Source organism: Stegodyphus dumicola, chromosome 8, assembly GCF_044657685.1.
Source record: "Stegodyphus dumicola isolate Sdum_Otavi_A_Nest chromosome 8, ASM4465768v1".
Lineage (NCBI taxonomy): Eukaryota > Metazoa > Arthropoda > Arachnida > Araneae > Eresidae > Stegodyphus > Stegodyphus dumicola.
The window spans coordinates 130,636,636-130,653,686 of record NC_140775.1 but is presented as its reverse complement, the minus strand read 5'-3'; the positions used below and the strand labels follow the sequence as shown (position 1 = coordinate 130,653,686).

The window sequence follows — 17,051 nt, the reverse complement described above, 5'->3', positions numbered from 1 at the left end:
CATTTAGAATAGCCTGCCTAATTTCTCCTACTCTATTTGCCCGAGACACATTTGTTTCAAACTCCTCCGCTAACTCCAATAGCGGAGCTTTAGTAAATTTCCTCATAAACTCACCCATTATGGAAAATTAAAGAAAAATAACCTACCCCGAAAAACAATAATACAAAAACAACAACAGGTCTATCTCTCCAAAACTGAATAATTCCCCAACAATTCTGAACACAAATTGCCTTACAACACTTAATGATAATACCTATGCCTACAAACAAAGCGTATATAAAAAAATGCTAATTAAGAGGCAACCTTTTCCTGCTCTATATCCAATATAAGCCTAGTCTCGAATAACTGGCATAACTTCTCCAAAATCACAAAAATGGTACTCACCAATTTTGAAGACGCCTTCGATTGACTCTCCTGGCACTACTTGGATATTCTTCCGGGAAATTTCACTATTTTGTGGCACTAGATCACGCTTCCTCCGGCGTTCCCTTCTGACACACTGTCACTTGTCACTGAAGAGGCTTCACGCAAAACTAGATCGTTCTTGGAAGAGAAGAAAGTCTTGACTGTTTACATAAAACTCAAGTTCACAGGCGAAAAAGTCCGTTCCTAAATTTACTCTCAGGAACAATCCCACCGCTGCCACCAACTTTTAATATTTACTGCTGTGGTGTAGTGGCCGAAACCGCTATGCAAAACCTGGGTTGTGACATCAGGTTCAAAACAAAACACAGCATAAAAATTTTATTGAACGAAAAAAAAAAAAAAAAAAAGGCTACATACAATTCTGCAGAGAAAAACCTATCTAACTCAAAAATCAAATTCTATACATTTTTCGTGCGAGAGCAATTCGTGGCTTTCGAGCTTGCATTTTTAACACTGCCAAAGATTTAATTATTTTAATAAAGACTATTTTAACAACTATTGAAAACGTATTTGTAAGTTAAAAAAAATAATAATTTTCAGCTTATGCTCACGAGACATCCTTGTCCATATAAATCTTCAGTTTCTTCTTCTTTTATGTAACCTTATCACAGCCCCATTGTTAATAATAGGAAACAAAAGGAAGAAGTGAAAGAGAAGAGGAAAGGTCACTGGGACTCCGAGATTGTGACATCTGATAACCCAGAAGGTATATCCTTGCAGAATCTTCGCTGCCACCCAATTGCGATAGTAGTTAGCAACGCTAACTGCCGTACCGAAGGGCCCAGGTTCGAACCCCGGAGAAGGTATGGTGCGTGTAAATGTACCGAGTCCATGCGGCATGGAGAAACTCTAAATAAGCGGCAGGATGAAATTAGTCTCAAGAGTTTGATGGTAGGGGAAGAGAGGTGAGAGACTCTTGGAACCGTACTCCGGAGTGCTCTCCTTCAAAATTACGGGAGAAATTCAGCAAAGTTGTATTGTCTGTCACCTGTATGGTGTTCAAGGCTTTTGCCAACCACAGGCGAAATTTTGCACTCCCTGCCATGATGAATTACGTGGCCTTCTTCTGATGTTACTGTCAGACAACAGAAATAAGTCGCTACAAAAACAACATTGTTTTCACCTGCTGCGTGTTAGCTGTGCATATTGAAACAGTCTTCACGCCTAGAATAGTCCTACCAAAAACTATGCTTCCAGCGTACTTCGTCCATTCCGTCCAATGACATCCACACGCCACGTTGAGGCAGCATAGCAGAGGAAGGAGAAAGCTGTTAGCTCTCGAAATCCCTGACATATTCCACATGCCATAAATATGGTGAATAGTCAGATGAAGGGAAAAGCGATATCTAACATAGTGAAAAGTCTGGAACATTTCTAGCAACATGTGTGCGGACACCTGTTGCAATACATCTCTCTAGGGTATGCGTTGAATGAATTTTCGGTTCCACAACCTGAACTGGATAAGACTTCGGACTTGACCAAGGACCAAGGAAGGGTTCTATTACGGGGCTCTTAGGCACGTAGCCTTTATCCCCACATCGTCAAAGAATTATCTTCATCGCCAAAAAGAGGGTTCCGCAAAGAGGTAAATTTAGTGCCAAAATGTTAATTTAACAAAAAGAGTAACTGCCTTCCACAGTGAAAAAAGGTAAAAAACACTGAAGGACTTAATTAATTTAGTAATTTTGGTGTTGAATAAGGGTCAGAATCAATTTGGAGGAGGTTACATCATGAATTTTGAAAAGCATTTCTGTTTCCTTGATCAATGGTCATGTGGTGTTAACAATACGAGAGCGGAAACACTCGCGAAAAACTTCATGTCGCAAGTGCTTCGGGTCTGAGGAAGGGGAAAAGCGGGAACTCGTTAGGCGAGTTTGAATTAAGAGACACGGCCAGCAATGCCTCTGAGGAGAAACTTTTATAAATATAATAAGATTGTATTAACTTTAAGTGTTATGATAACTAATGAAAAAGCATTAAGTTCTCTTAAAGAGATTAAATTTAACTTAAGTAATCCTTGCTCTAGAACCCTTTTAAGAAGGGAACACAAAGATGTGCTTAGAGCCTGATAACAACCGCTTACGGTTGAAAGAAGTAAGATTGCCCGCTTACGGGACAAAGAGAGACTGACCCTGAGGGAAGCTGAAAGATCAGCGAATTCACTCCATGGAGGTAGGAGGTTACTTCCTACCTCCATGATTCACTCAGGCGAGGGGCGGGGGCCAAGCGAACGAGTGTATTAAAACCTTGGAGGCGCCTCTTGGGAAAAGGAAGCGCATTATTTGCGTTCTCCAGAATAGCTCTGGGTCTCTTTCTTGAATGATGCAATTCTCGGATGATAAACAGGAAGGCTTTGGAGTACGGGGTTTCCGATCGAAGGAATCTTTTGGAAAAAGTTAGCCGAAAGTCGCTGTATAAAGCGATTTATGGGGAGAATTTTGGCTGCATTATGAATGTCCTTGTTCGTAACAAACCAAAGAGCTTTATAAATTTGCCGTAGCATAATGTTCTGGAAAATTTGGATATGTTTCTTGTTAGTAATTGTTGCTGCGCCCCAAACCGGGCTAGCATATGTCAGAATTGGCCTTATCATTGATTTATAGAGCAAAATCCCGTTTTTCGCGGACAGGTGGCTATTTCTAGCGAAAAAAGGCAGCAATTGGGTTTTGACAACCTTCGCATTGGAAATTGTTTCGGACTTGATAACCTCAGATGTAGCGTTTGATGGTGAACGTACCTTATATTCTTAGCAAAAGAGACCCCATCTTACCCAATGAAGCCTACACCATTATAGACTGGCAAAACATGGCTTTTTCCTAAGTATGAGTCTGAATAATGTACTCCAGACAATGGCTCAAGATGATGCTCGATAAATGTAATCCGAGAAATGGCGTTCACACTATAGCGTCTAATACATACTCAACCATCGCTAATACTCCAAACTGAAGCGGAATTACAATGGTACACCTGTAGCAGTGCTTCAACGTTTGTGCTAACTGTCGAGATGAATCGTGCAGATGAAATAACTATGATCTCAAGCTAACATAACAATTCAGAGTCCACTAGTAGTTCTACCATTTTTCCGGTTCTCTTGAGCTTATCCCTTTCATACAAGCATTACGAGTTATTGACAATGATATACTGTTTTAACATCTCGTTAAAGCATTCTATTTGTGCTGCTAACGCGACATTTCACAGGGTACGATATAACTCAGAAATTCTAATCATTTGGATATCATAAGTGTGCTTTGCATTTCCTGCAAGGTTCAATTTAATTGCATGATTTCTTCGTGGTGTTGAATTTCACAAACAAAGGTGCATTAATTACTTATAATCGATTATTCATTCATATAAACTAATATTCCTTTAAATTATTTATTTTTGAAACAATACACGTTTTATTACTATGGGGAAGTATGCCAAACAGGAACCACTTCTGCATTAACAGCCCATTTCTTCCAAATCGTTGGCATCATCTGCTTTAACTTCTTTGATGGGTTTCTCAAAATGGTTTTGGATTTCTTTAATTATTTCGGAATCCCTTTCATTAGAAACCATGTTGATAGCAATTCCCGGTTTCCCAAAGCGGCCAGTGCGCCCAATACGATGCACGTATGTTTCAAAATCAGTTTCCCGATCCACTAGGACTGGCAGATCGTAATTAATTACAACTGTCACCTGCTCCACATCAATGCCACGTGCGCACACATTGGTCGTGATAAGAACCTGGACAAGTGTAAAATAAAGTAAATTAAAACCGAGATAATATCTGCATATAAAAATGTACATGTGCATACAAAATTTACCAGTGGATCAGTAAATAACCAGCCATTATAAATAACCAGATTATGAACTCTGCGCGAAGATAAAAATTTGCATGATAATTTCGCAGTGCACAACAAATACACTTTTGCATAAAGTAAACATTCATAGTTACATTCACTAAGTAGTATGGTGGAAATAGTGCCATCGAAACATTAAAACTGAGCAACATGGTATAATTTAGTTCATATTTGCAGAAAGGGCTGAGCCCTCGGCAACTCAGCAATAAATGCAACAGGTGCATGACCCATGCAATCTACGCCTTCCTCAAGTTAAGAAATAGATAAAAAAATTTAAATAACTGAAAGTACTTAAAAAACTAACATATTAAACTAAAATAACTGAACTTAATAATGAAATGACTAAACTAATAACTAAACTTAAATAACTGAAAGGTGTGCACGATCGGGATGTCCAATAGATGAAAGCATACCAAAGAATGCAAAATAGATGGAAAATCTGGAGTTCGCATGAATGTCAAATTTTCGGCATTGAAAGCACAGTTGCGCAAAGTACTCGATTTCCCTCCCATGCTGAACTAAAGCAGTCATCTTTGAAATCTTTTCTCTATGGCTCTAATATTTTCGGCGGCTTACGTTTGGTTTGGTTTATTTGATTATCGAAGATAATATTTTAAGCCCACGACAGCTATCTGCCTAAGACAGAGGTTCTCAACCAGGAGGAAATTTCACCATTTCGGGGGGGTGAATGCGAACGGCCTTTTATTTAGCTGTTAAGTAGTGACTTTTAGTTTATGAGTACAACAAACTACTTTTATTCAAGTTCTGGTATTAACCAACATTTATTATCCTTTTTTGTTCAGTTTATAAAACATATTAGAAAATTCAATTTATAAGACATATTAGAAAATAATCTAAATTAAATATATGTAAGTATTTTTCAAGTTTTGAAAAGAAGGGGGTAATGACTTTCTAGCAACGGTAAAAGGGGTGCATGGGACAAAAAAAAAGTTGAGGACCACTGGCTTAAGAGAAGTGATACCTTTCTAAGGCAAAATTGCTTACGACAACGTTACACATGGGAAAACCATGAAAACGCCCACGCAGCCAGGTAAAAAAACTACCCAGTATTTAGTTTATTTGCCCTTCCACCACCGGCATCTCAGGAACTCAATTTAAAGAGTTCATTCCTATAAATTCAACATATTAATAATAACAAAATAGTCTTTAGTGTCTTTTAACATTCCGTGAAAATGGGATAATTAGAATAATAATCTGAATAACCGGGACTTAAAGTAAAATATTTGTATTCCATTCTATTACGGTTAAGCAGGCTATACACTGATCAACTGTTATATTAATACAAACTAAAATTAAATTTATTCACTATTAAAAAAAAAAGAGTCAGAACTTGAATTCATTCCTATTCAAGTTCTTTGACCAGACTGCTTTCAAATCATGAACACAGCAAGAATAACAATAAGTTACAAACTCGCTCAAATAGCTCTGGATTGAGAGCAAATGACACTATATCATGTTTGCCTACTTCCCCCCCCCTCTCATGAAAGGATTTTGCCCGCAAATGATGGGCTAGAGACAACTATCATTATAAAAAATATCATAACAGTAAAAACGCTAGAAATGGCCAATAAACATTACGCAAGGTTCGTACACATTTCTGCCCATGTAAATTAAGTACTTTTAAGGACCATGAATGAAAAAAATTAAATCAGCAAATGAGAAATGACTAAATTGAAGCAATTATGTATGCCGGAACTTTATTTTTGAAGTACTATTCTAAAAATAAAACAGATCTGCAAGAAAGATTGTTAAAACAAACTCGAGAATAAAACAACTTCGTAAAACTTGTAATTAGCATTAAATTAAAAAAATTCCAGAAACATTTTTATTTCATACTTAGAACAACCGCACATATTTTAAAGAAGATTAGAGATATTTTATTAATAGTGAAGTTGATTCTTTCTTTTATGCCTCATTTCGTCATGTACTCGCTCAGTCCAAAAGTTCAGTAAACAGGCAGATTTTTAAGCCAAGCGGCACAGGTTAATACAAGTAAAATCATAATCACTATGATACGTCTGTTACCACCCTTTGCTGCTTACCAGAGAGAGAAAGACCCGTTGATCAGAACAAACACGAACGTCTGACGTTGTTTACACAGTAAGTGTTCAAAAATAGTTATGTTTTGTTTGTCTGAACCAATTAGTGTCGTAGCTAAGTACAAAGCAGCTGTTAATATACCGCAATAGTTGTAGTTAATATACGCAACGTTCTAATAAGTTACTAAAGTACCAGATGTGATAGTTATTTTGCATTGTCTCGCTAGATTTACGGAATAATATTTTACATTTAAGTTTTATATAATGTATTTGTATAGTATCTGGTGTCCACAGTAAGTATGAATGAAAAGCAATAATTCGTCTTAACATGCAGAGATTAACTTCTAATGGTTAACAATTAGTTACAAATAATTAAGTTAGGTAGTTAGATATTCTTAATCGTTACAGATTTACATGGTCACTATTGATTTTTTTAAATACTTGTAAAAAATCATTTCACAGTTAAATAATCGATAATTATGCATATGATTTAGGGCAGGGTTTCTTAAACCTTTTTCAGTCGCGACCCCTTTTTATCACCGACATTTTTTCGCGACCCACAGGACCCCATAATATTTACAAAAATTTTGTGGGACCCCATAAGTATTACGCAATCGGACACACGCGTGAGCGAAACTGTCAATTTTTTTCGCTTGTACTGTGTTATGCTATTGCAGTTTTAGGTCATTAACTTTAATTTCTAATTTTAAGCCATAGAACAATGTAAAAATTTTAAATAAATAACAGCGTCACGTGCAAAGCAAGTAAAATGACCGTTTATATTATAAAAAGAATGCCTCGAAACGTTTTTGTTTTTTTTCTTTGTCTGTATTGTTTTATCTATCTATTTTCAGATAACAATGTGCAAAAATATTTGGTAATTGTAAAATTATTATAATAAGTTAAAGAAATATTAAACTGCTAAAATTTTTGGCGACCCCCTGCTGACCACAGTTTAAGAAACTGATTTAGGGCATAATTCTAAAATGATACTAGGGTAAATTACGCATTAAAAGTTATAAAAGATGCAGGATTCTAAAATGATATTAGGATAATTATACATTATAAGCTGCAAAAAATGCATAATTCTAAAATGATATTAAGATAATTATACATTAAAAGCTATAAAAGATGTATGTTTTATAGCAACAACAACACACAACAAAATATTTATGAGTCTTAAATTTCAGAATTTTCCAGTAGCTAATTTTATATCAATTCTTTCTCTTTAGCATCTTTTTAAATTTATTTGTGTCAATAAAAAATCAATGTCCGCACGAGTCTCTGCTTCACCTTCTAAGTTGTTAATATTATATTTCAAAAATAGAACAGTGAAGAAAAAATTTTCTTTCTTTTTATGAAATCAGTTTCTTCCTCGGTTAGTTTCCTCTTCACTCTAGAATTTTCGAATTTAATCAAAGATTTGTTATTCTAACAGCATGTACTTTGAATGTATAGAAGAAGCTACTAATTTTATTTCTTTAATAATAATAAGAGCACTGATAATAAATATGAAATGGTATACATGGTGCCAAAGCAGGTGTGGTACAATTTAATAAAGCAATAAAATCTAGGGATCTCAAAATTTTTAGGACAGGCACCAGAGACTGCATCAGGCGACAAAATTCCCTTGTGTATGATGGAGGCATACAAGATTTTTTTTAAATTGTCAGCTTTTTTTCTTTATTAATAGTAAAATTAGTTTCAACAGACGCCTGTCCATGTGAAAAGATTAAAATCATTTTTGAAATTTTCCCTGCTTATGTCTAGTGGACAGAAGAAAAAATAAAGGGAAGATAAACTGGAATCACAGGTCTATAAATCTGGCCTTCAAATCCTTCTAAACCTTCAAGCTTACAAGATCTAACATCCGAAAGAAAAATTATCCTTTCCAATTCTGCTAAGAGCAAAACCCAGAAGATTTTTTTTTGGGGGGGGGGGAATTCACAGAAGAAAAGTGTTAAGGGAATTTTAGAGAAACTGATGTAATTTGAATATTCTGAGAAAGTTACAGAGGGGGAAAAAATCTTATATGAAAAAAATATAAAAGACGACAAATGAAATTAATTTGAAAATAACTGCAGTAATATTTTTGCTTTTGCTAAGTGTTTCAGAAATTGTGTTTTTATAACACTTATTATCTTGTTTATTTTTCAGATTTAATATTTTCAAGTTCAAAAAATGGAAAATAATCTCACTTTACAATACCACAAGGTTATATAAAAACGTTTTATTTGAATGTTCTTATATATAATTTTAACATACCATTATTTTAATATACATATCCAAAATGTTTTTGTAAAAAAAAAAAAAAAAAAACCCGAAAAACTCACAAACCTAATAAAAATTTTTGTAGACAAATTGATCTCAAAATAGCCAAAACTCGGCAATTTAGTGCTGTTTAATAAAAGAATTCATATGCTAAGAAAAGTTGTTTTTGAAAGGAATAATTTCTGAATTCTTCATTCGCTAAAAAAGAAATACTTTCGAAATGTCTGTCTCACTTCTTGCCCAGAAACAGTAGTATCGCACCGTTTATATTCGAAGTAGGAACGAATTTAACCCAAATACCCATCAATGGTTCTCCAAAAAATATTCCTTCAAAATGCTAATTCACACTCAAACTGGCGCACTGTGTAGCAGCATATAAAATTACACTACGATTTTTAAGATAATAAGGATGTTATAAAATAAACTTTTCCGGGCAATTTATGTCTCGTCACTGGGTCCAACATTGGATAAATCGAAACTTTTTTGGGGGGAGAAGGTATTTGGATAAAAAAAACCTCAAAATACCCATTTTATAAAATACTAACGAAACATGTTTTATAAAAGCTTTTTGTCAGTAACATTTTAAATCTTGACTAATTCCACCTAGAATATATACCAAATATACTGGCGGTACGGATTCTAAATGAATCTAAGCATAAAAGTCTCCCTCTGCCCTAAAATCTGAAAACACTTTAGTTCATTCCTATCAAAGGGATTTGTATGCTGCTTCCATGGTTTTTTTATTTTTCAGACACAAACCTTCATTATTTTATTTTTTCCTAGTTATTGGAATATTTTTAATTCCAAATAGTAGCAATCCGTGTACATTAAACGATCTCAGATCTTGAAGATAACGTAATCATTATGCTGTTAAAAACTTCTCCCTCACACTTATTTTTCTTCTCGTGCTTTTTTACATCTCATATCTTCTAACTTACCAATTTTTATTTTTCCCCCTTTTCTGTGAAGACTTAATTTGAAGAATACTTGAAATAAGAAAGAAAAAGAACGCTAAGACCAGAATTTTCCTTTCACTAACAATATCTCTTTCATTCCCCCCCTTCTGTTAATTTTACATAGTCATTTATTTTTTATTTCAGTCTGCTATAGAAAAAAAGAGACAATTTAGCCCAAAACATTTGAAGCATTACTTACTTTAATTCGTGCAGTAGTTAGTCATAAAGAAAGAAGGACTACAAAAGGCAAGAAAAGCCGTCCTGATTGATATAGTGGTTACTGCAGCATTTTGCCATAACACTGGGCCGAGCTCGAATCCAAACTAGTGCCCGCACTTAAAATGCCAGTGGGCCAAAGACCCTTCAAGAGAAGAGGAGCGGAAGACCGCCAAATCTATTCCTCGAGGTTTTCCGGTCAAAACTGGAACTGAAATTTTCTGCTCTTGCGAGAGTAAAATCAGTCGCCCCCTACAAAGAATCTCTAAGGCAAAGAACTTTGTCTAAGGAGAAGAATGAAAGCTTCCATAGACGCAATGTAAAACCTGTTTCGCCGCGTACCGAAGAGCCACGGCTATGCAGTGAAACACCAGCGCAGGGTGGAATTTAAACAGAGCAGTTCGAGGAGATAGTAAATTTTTTACTTTGAAATAACGCAAAATGTTTTATTTTCATACATTTCTGGAATTTTATGAACAAAAGGATGTTAGTTGGAGTTTTATGAGCAAAAGGATGTTATAAAAATCTTGTCCAATTTTTACTTTCAATTTAAACAGCGAGCCACACGAAGACAAAATTTAAATGAAATAAATTTCTTAATTCTTTTCTTTTGTAAACTTAAAAAGGGGGGAAAACACATGCCGTACAAAACGTAATAAATTTTTATGAATCCATAGTTAAAATTTTACAGTCAACTTTTTAAAAGCAAAATTTGCAATAACTAACTGAAACAGAAAAAATAATTAAAGACAGTTAAAGGCATCCCCTAAATAAATTGAAAACACTGAAATACATTATAATTATCCGACAACAACTTTAAAAACAAATTACCATGAAAACTTTTAGACAATTATTTGGAATGACCATTCATCCAATAGCCAAAACCATTTCACTTACAGCATTACATTTAAAAAGTCTTTAAAATAATTTCACATAGCTAAAACCAAGTAAGTACCTCTGACTTACAACAACAAAGAACCTTTTCAAACAACGTGGTAAACGATTGCTAATATGGCCGACGGCATGCTGCTTTGTTGCCTCCTGATGTTATTTCGCACATGCGCAGTGAGGTACGGAGGGTGGATAGCTTTGGGATGGTTTGCCCCTTTAAAGTAAGCTTCAAGGATATACATAATATGTCTCTTCGGTCTGACGGAGCCACATTTGCCTCGGGGAACCTTTACTTCTTGCCCCCTATGCTCCATCTTGGACAACGTTCTCGTTTACAAGACTGCTAAATCACGAAGATGTATTTATATGTTCGGATCAGATAACTGGCCATTTGAAATAACATAAAGAAAAGGCAGAACATATTGGGGCAAATTTCGATCTTAAAATCATCCGCACGCACGTAGAAAATCAGCATTTTAATGAAATGATAAATTTTTTGATACGTAATCAAGTAAACATTAGTTAATCATCGCATTACAAAATATTAACTCATTTTCTCAATATTAACTTATTTCTTCATTTCACTATGGAAGAGAAACATGCGAATAAATAGTTCATATCAATGCTCTGCTCAGATTTTTAATACAAATGAACCTGATAAATATGCGGAAATCTAAATGCTCCTGAGAACGTTATCGTAAAAAAAATGAGAACGTTATCGTAAAAAAAATGAGAACGTCATCGGAATTCATTGTTTTCTTCATAGGATATGGCAAAAACATAGGGAAGAAAATTAAGCGAAGTTTTAGACCAAGTTGTTCAAGAGGGCAAACTTTATTCAAACAAGACTTGCCAAATCGCATTTATTCGCAATGCCATACCATTGAGCCGGGCTCGAATCCAAACGAGCACCCGCACTTAAAATGCCAGTGGGCCAAAAGACCCTTCGAGAGAAGAGGGGCTGAAGACCGCCAAATCTATTCCTCGAGGTTTTCCGGTCAAAACTGGAGCTGAAATTTCCTGCTCTTGCAGGAGTAAAATCAGTCGCCCCCTATGCTCCACCTTATACAATGTACACTGGTGTGCAAAAATTAAGGACGAGACTGTTTTTTTCAATATAACTTTGTACAAAAGCTTTCCAAATCAACACATTTAATACCGTAAGATCCCCAATACGTAACGACATGAGTAATGTAAGCAACACTTACTAAAAGAGAAATCAGAGGGATAAAAAGAAGCTTTATTGAAAAAGTAGAATGGAGCGCAGTGCGACTGAAGGCCGAAACATCCCTGTGATCGGTGTCCAGCAAGAAACATCCGGTCTTTAATAGGGGATATGATCTCCCCTGACTGCTAGGCAGGTTTCACAGCGTCTGCCCATGCTGAGAATGAGGGTGTCAATGAGTTGTTGAGGCATTGCTGCCCATTCTTCTTGCAGCGCCAATCGTAGCTCCGGAATCGTTACTGGTGGTAAGGTACCAACTGCCAAGCGTCTGCTTAGAAAATCCCATAGATGCTCGATGGGATTGAAATCCGGAGATCGTGCCAGCCAATCCATACGTTCAATATCCTCACTCTCTAAGAGCTGTTCGGCGGCTACTGTGCGATGACATGGTGCATTGTCGTCCATGAAAAGGAACTGCGGACCCATAGCGCCTCTAAAAAGACGCACATATGGAAGAAGAATCTCGTTACAATAACGGGTCCCGTTGACTGAACCTGCATCGAAGTTGTGAAGGTCTGTACGACTACCAAGCATGATGCCTCCCCAAACGAGAACACCGCCACCTCCATACCTGTCCCTTTCAATGATGTACGAGGGATGATTGCGGCTTCCCCGCTCTCCAGATGAGTATGCGATGAGAATCGCTACTCAGACTGAATATGCTCTCATCTGTAAAGAGTACTCGTCCCCATTCATTGTCTCTCCAAATCCGGTGTTCCCGACACCACAGAGAACGCCTTCTCCGATGGGCAGGCGTTAGAGGTACACACCGTACAGGGCGTCGTGCAAACAGACCACCACCGTGCAGTCTTCTGGCCACGGTAAAACGCGATATCGGTCGTCCAGTCGCCTGTGTCGTGTATCTAGCGATTTCTCCCGCTGTCTGCTGCCTGTTTCTTCTGGCCTGTAAGTCAATATACCGGTCATCTGGGGGTGTGGTTCCTCGTGGACGACCACTACTAAACCCCCGGATAGCTGTTCCTGTAGTTTGAAATTGTCTCCAAAGTCGTGAAACGATGCTGTGAACAATTTCGAACTCTGCAGCCACAGTTGTCAAACTGCGGCCTTCCTCCAACTTCCCAATGATTCGACCTCGGGTAAAAGCATCCAGATGTCGTCTAACAGATTGATTATTCACCATTTCTCGCTGAGGCAGCAAATCAGTGTGATTTTAACTGCTATACGGCGTGCAATCTCTTTGCGAGAAATACTGATCTTACACCGACAACATGCTTTATACTACTCAGACACTCCCCCATTACGTCTACCTGCATATCTGCGCATGTGCTACCCTACATCACCTTACTTAATCTCCTGATTGGTCTTTCTGTCCGCTGTGCCTCTTCGTTCAGCTGATATGCTCATTTTTCGACTTCGTCCTTAATTTTTGCACACCAGTGTATATCGATATGGTTCCACAACACAGTTTTACATAGTGAGGTGACGTGACTGTTAAGGGGCAAAATACTTACAGGTGAATTCGAGCTACGATAAAAAGTGCTTGCGTTCTCGAAAAAGATGAAACAATTATATTTTTGTAACCTCCTTCGGTTAGAATTTTGGATTGCAAGATTGTAGTATTTTGCCGATATGTTGAGCAGAATGGAAGGGAAAATTAATAGCACGTGCAAGGGAAATTAAATAGCATGCAAGGGAAGAAAAAATATTCTCACACCACTGAAAAATAAAAGTTTCGGAGAAAACTAAAATTTGGAAAAGAAAAGCTGTTGAAGGTAATTTGGAAATGCTTTCATTGGTAACACTCGCATAAATGAAACACTTCCAATATAGTTCCAATTTAACAAGAAAATTAGAAGTTTAGAAGAAAAATTGTGTCCTTATTTTCCATCACTTAACATTACACAATATCATTGGATTAGAAAATAACTTCAAATGATTTTTGTTTAACATTACCAGAAAAAGAACTGGCAGCTACAGCCACTGATCGTGAACTATAATGATTAAACGTATGGAACTGTCTCTTGAAGCCTTTTGGATTCTATAAAAGGAGAATGTATGTCAATATCTGGAAATGCTTTTTCAAAATCATATTTATGTAAATTAGGATTTTCTACCCGCACCACAATTAACTATAAACAGTGAGGAATTCTTTAATGTATTTATGAGAAAATTAGAATTTTCCTTTCAAATATATGCCCAAGCATTAAAGAAATCGCTATGAACACAACAGGCTCATGTTTCGCATAAACGCAAGAATAAATACAAGGCATATATCATTTTATTTTTTGTCGTATCCTCCCCGATATATTTGTCTAATTATTATAACATATTTCTCAGAAATTTGTATACAGTGTGCCTACAACAATTATTTGTAGGATTTTAAATGCACCCCGACTTCAAAATGTGTGAGAACTACTGTGGTAGAGCGGAGAAAAGAAAATGAATGGGAATTCTATTCATGTTCTTTGGCGTAAGAAAAGAAAAAACTGGGAAGGAAGGTTTCTCTGCAAGTTATATCTGATTATAAAGACTTGAGTAAATTCTAACGAAGATCTTCCACTAGATTAAAATAAAAGTGAAATAATGTCTTGTATTTCAGTGAACTCAAATATTTTCATAGGACTTAGTTATGAATGGGCTACAGTTTACATTTCTGATGCCTTTATTTCATACACTCTGTGCTTCATTTTGCTATAACTTTCGCCCTTGTTATTTTAAGTTTGGTATTTTATCCAAACAATTACCTTTGATATACAAATTAACAATATAAGTGCAGTAAAATTTTATTTATTTCCCTTTATTCTTTAAAAAAATGGAAGCTTTTAGTTCACTCACGAAAATGTTCGCTTACTGCATGTAAAGATCACACGTATTCATTTTATTGTATAACTGTATGCCTATACCACCTACCTTTAGCTAGTATCTTTGTCAAACATCACTCACGTTTTGAAATTAAGCATTTCCAACTTACATATGCTTCATTTCTTTTTCAATAAGTATAATATGCAGTGTAATAAAAGGATGGAATATGGCAGAGTAGTAAAAACAAGCAGCATTCATTCGAACAAATAGTTTTTGCTATAAAACCTAATGGTATCTGAGAGCAAAATTAATAACAAAAAATCAATAACTAGTTACCTTCTCTTTTCCATCTCTGAATCGGGTAATGACAGCTAGTCTTTGAGTAACATCTAGGTCACCGGAGAGGTAACCCACACTATGGCCATCTTCTGTCATTTTGCCGCCTAACCAAGCAGCAGTCGACTTAGTTCGGCAAAAAATTATCGCCTGTCCTATTGAAATCGTGCCATATATATTACGTAAAGCAGAATATTTTTCATTCATAGATTTGCATACGATGTAATACTGTTTCACGTTGTCTAGAGTTTCTTCTTCTCTTCTTAATCGAATAATAATCGGATCACGAATAATCAATTCTGCAAATTCGATTACTTCAGTTGTGTAAGTGGCAGAAAATAGCAGCATCTGGCAATCTGCAGATAACAGCCTGTGTATGCGAATGCACTGGTCTTGGTGGCCTTGCGTGGAAATCATAACATCTGCCTCGTCTAACACGAAAACACGAATTTTTTGCAGATCGAATGCGTGATAGCGTCTTCCCCAATCAAAAACTTTGCCAGGAGTTCCAATAAGAATGTGTTCTGTAACAGTTTCATTCTTGGCCAGTACATCTCCCTTGACAGCATACCGGAATTCAATACCTTTGCAAAACTGGGCCATTTTCTGGGCAACATCGCCAATCTGCTTGGCTAATTCAAAAGTGGGAGCCAAAATGAGTACCTGTGGGAAATGTTCATCAACGTTAACTCGGCTTAAGCTAGCTATAATAAAGGCAGCTGTCTTGCCCGTTCCAGTTTGAGCTTGTGCTATCATATTTACGGGAGGATTCGCTAAAAGAGTGGGTAACGTCGTTTCTTGAATCCTAGATGGTGCATTGTACCCCATAGCGTACACACCTTTCAACAGCTCGTTAGGTATTTGCAACTGTTCGAAGGACTTCACAGAATAAAGTGGGGATTTTTTATCTTTCCTTAATACTTCAACTTCTTGGGAACTTTCACAAAGCTTTGTCCTTAAAATTTTACGCATTAATGATTTCTCAGCTTCAGACAGCTCCACTTCATCTTCCTCCTTTTCGGCATATTCAGGTGCTTCAGGTAGCTTTTTAAATTGTAAGCTACCATTTTGTGCAGGCGACTCTTTAGTTTCATTCTCTCCATAAATACGCAGACCTGAAGCAAGCTTTTCCAGAGAGGCAGTTTTAAAGCTAAAATTTGCGAGAGCAGATGAGCGTCTGTACTGCAGCTCAGCTAAGATTCCCCAATCATCAGAACTCTTACAATTCATGTCTGAAAACAAACAGGATACAGTTAAGTATTCATTGAATGATTCAGAAAACATAAAAATATCCGCCTAAATAGCTAATATTTACATTAAAAAAAATTCAAATAGCTAGGTTCATAATTTAGTAACGCAAGGTTGTTCAAGAACTTCATAATGCCTTTCTACCCAGTCAATACAATTTTCCTTCGACATCTAGCTTTAAAGAACAGCAGAAATGGTTTATTGGTTACATGATTAAAGAAAAACACAAAACAGAACAGCATAGGAAATATTATTTGTTGCTGACTGGTAAACTGTAAAACTGCAGTAGTGCCTAACTGCAAAATACCGCTAAATGAAGTCTTAAAATCAAAAGGTAAGTAGCACAAGTGGCAGTAAATACTTTGAAGATTTTTTAAACTTACACAACTCAGTGTCCTAACAAAAGAACAGCCTTTGGGAAAATATTCATTTCAGTTGAAGGTCTACGTAGAAATGGTTCACGATTTCGTAACAGTAAAGACGTCACTGAAAGTTATTTATATTTAACTGGACTTCACAAAAGATATTCCTCATCTCGAACTTTACTTTTATTTGACGGAACCTTAAAAGCACTATTATTTCACTGTATCTTAAAATTTTTCTATGTGCATTATTTACAAACAGTTTAATTTTTAATCAATAAAATTCAATTTTTTTAAAGTGCCTCAAATAAGCTATCTAAAAAAAAACTTATATACAATGTGCAAACATTTTGCACAAATGAAGTTTTAGTAAGGAAAAGTACTAAATTATGTTCCAGTATTTGTTATAAGATGACCCAGAACTGTAAGAACCATAGCTCTAATTTAATCTAAGT

At 36.1% G+C, this 17,051-nt stretch overlaps 2 protein-coding genes across 3 annotated transcripts in view; both read right to left on the bottom strand.

Annotated features, from left to right (window-relative positions):
- LOC118185950 (ATP-dependent RNA helicase DDX19A-like) overlaps positions 1-15,121 on the bottom strand; it is a 103,778-nt gene extending 88,657 nt beyond the window's left edge. The window contains exon 1 of the mRNA XM_085822430.1: positions 14,987-15,121. The gene's annotated coding sequence lies outside the window, so the exon portion shown is untranslated. The remainder of the gene's footprint in view (positions 1-14,986) is intronic.
- The window catches only part of LOC118179747 (ATP-dependent RNA helicase DDX19A-like), a 119,278-nt gene continuing 106,014 nt past the window's right edge, over positions 3,788-17,051 (bottom strand). For both annotated transcript variants that reach the window (XM_085822429.1, XM_035348912.2), the window contains exons 2-3: positions 14,987-16,218; positions 3,788-4,152 (exon numbers count right to left, since the gene is read on the bottom strand). In XM_085822429.1, the coding sequence (XP_085678555.1) occupies positions 3,868-4,152; positions 14,987-16,216 (1,515 nt within the window). In that variant the 5' untranslated portion in view covers positions 16,217-16,218 and the 3' untranslated portion in view covers positions 3,788-3,867. The remainder of the gene's footprint in view (positions 4,153-14,986; positions 16,219-17,051) is intronic.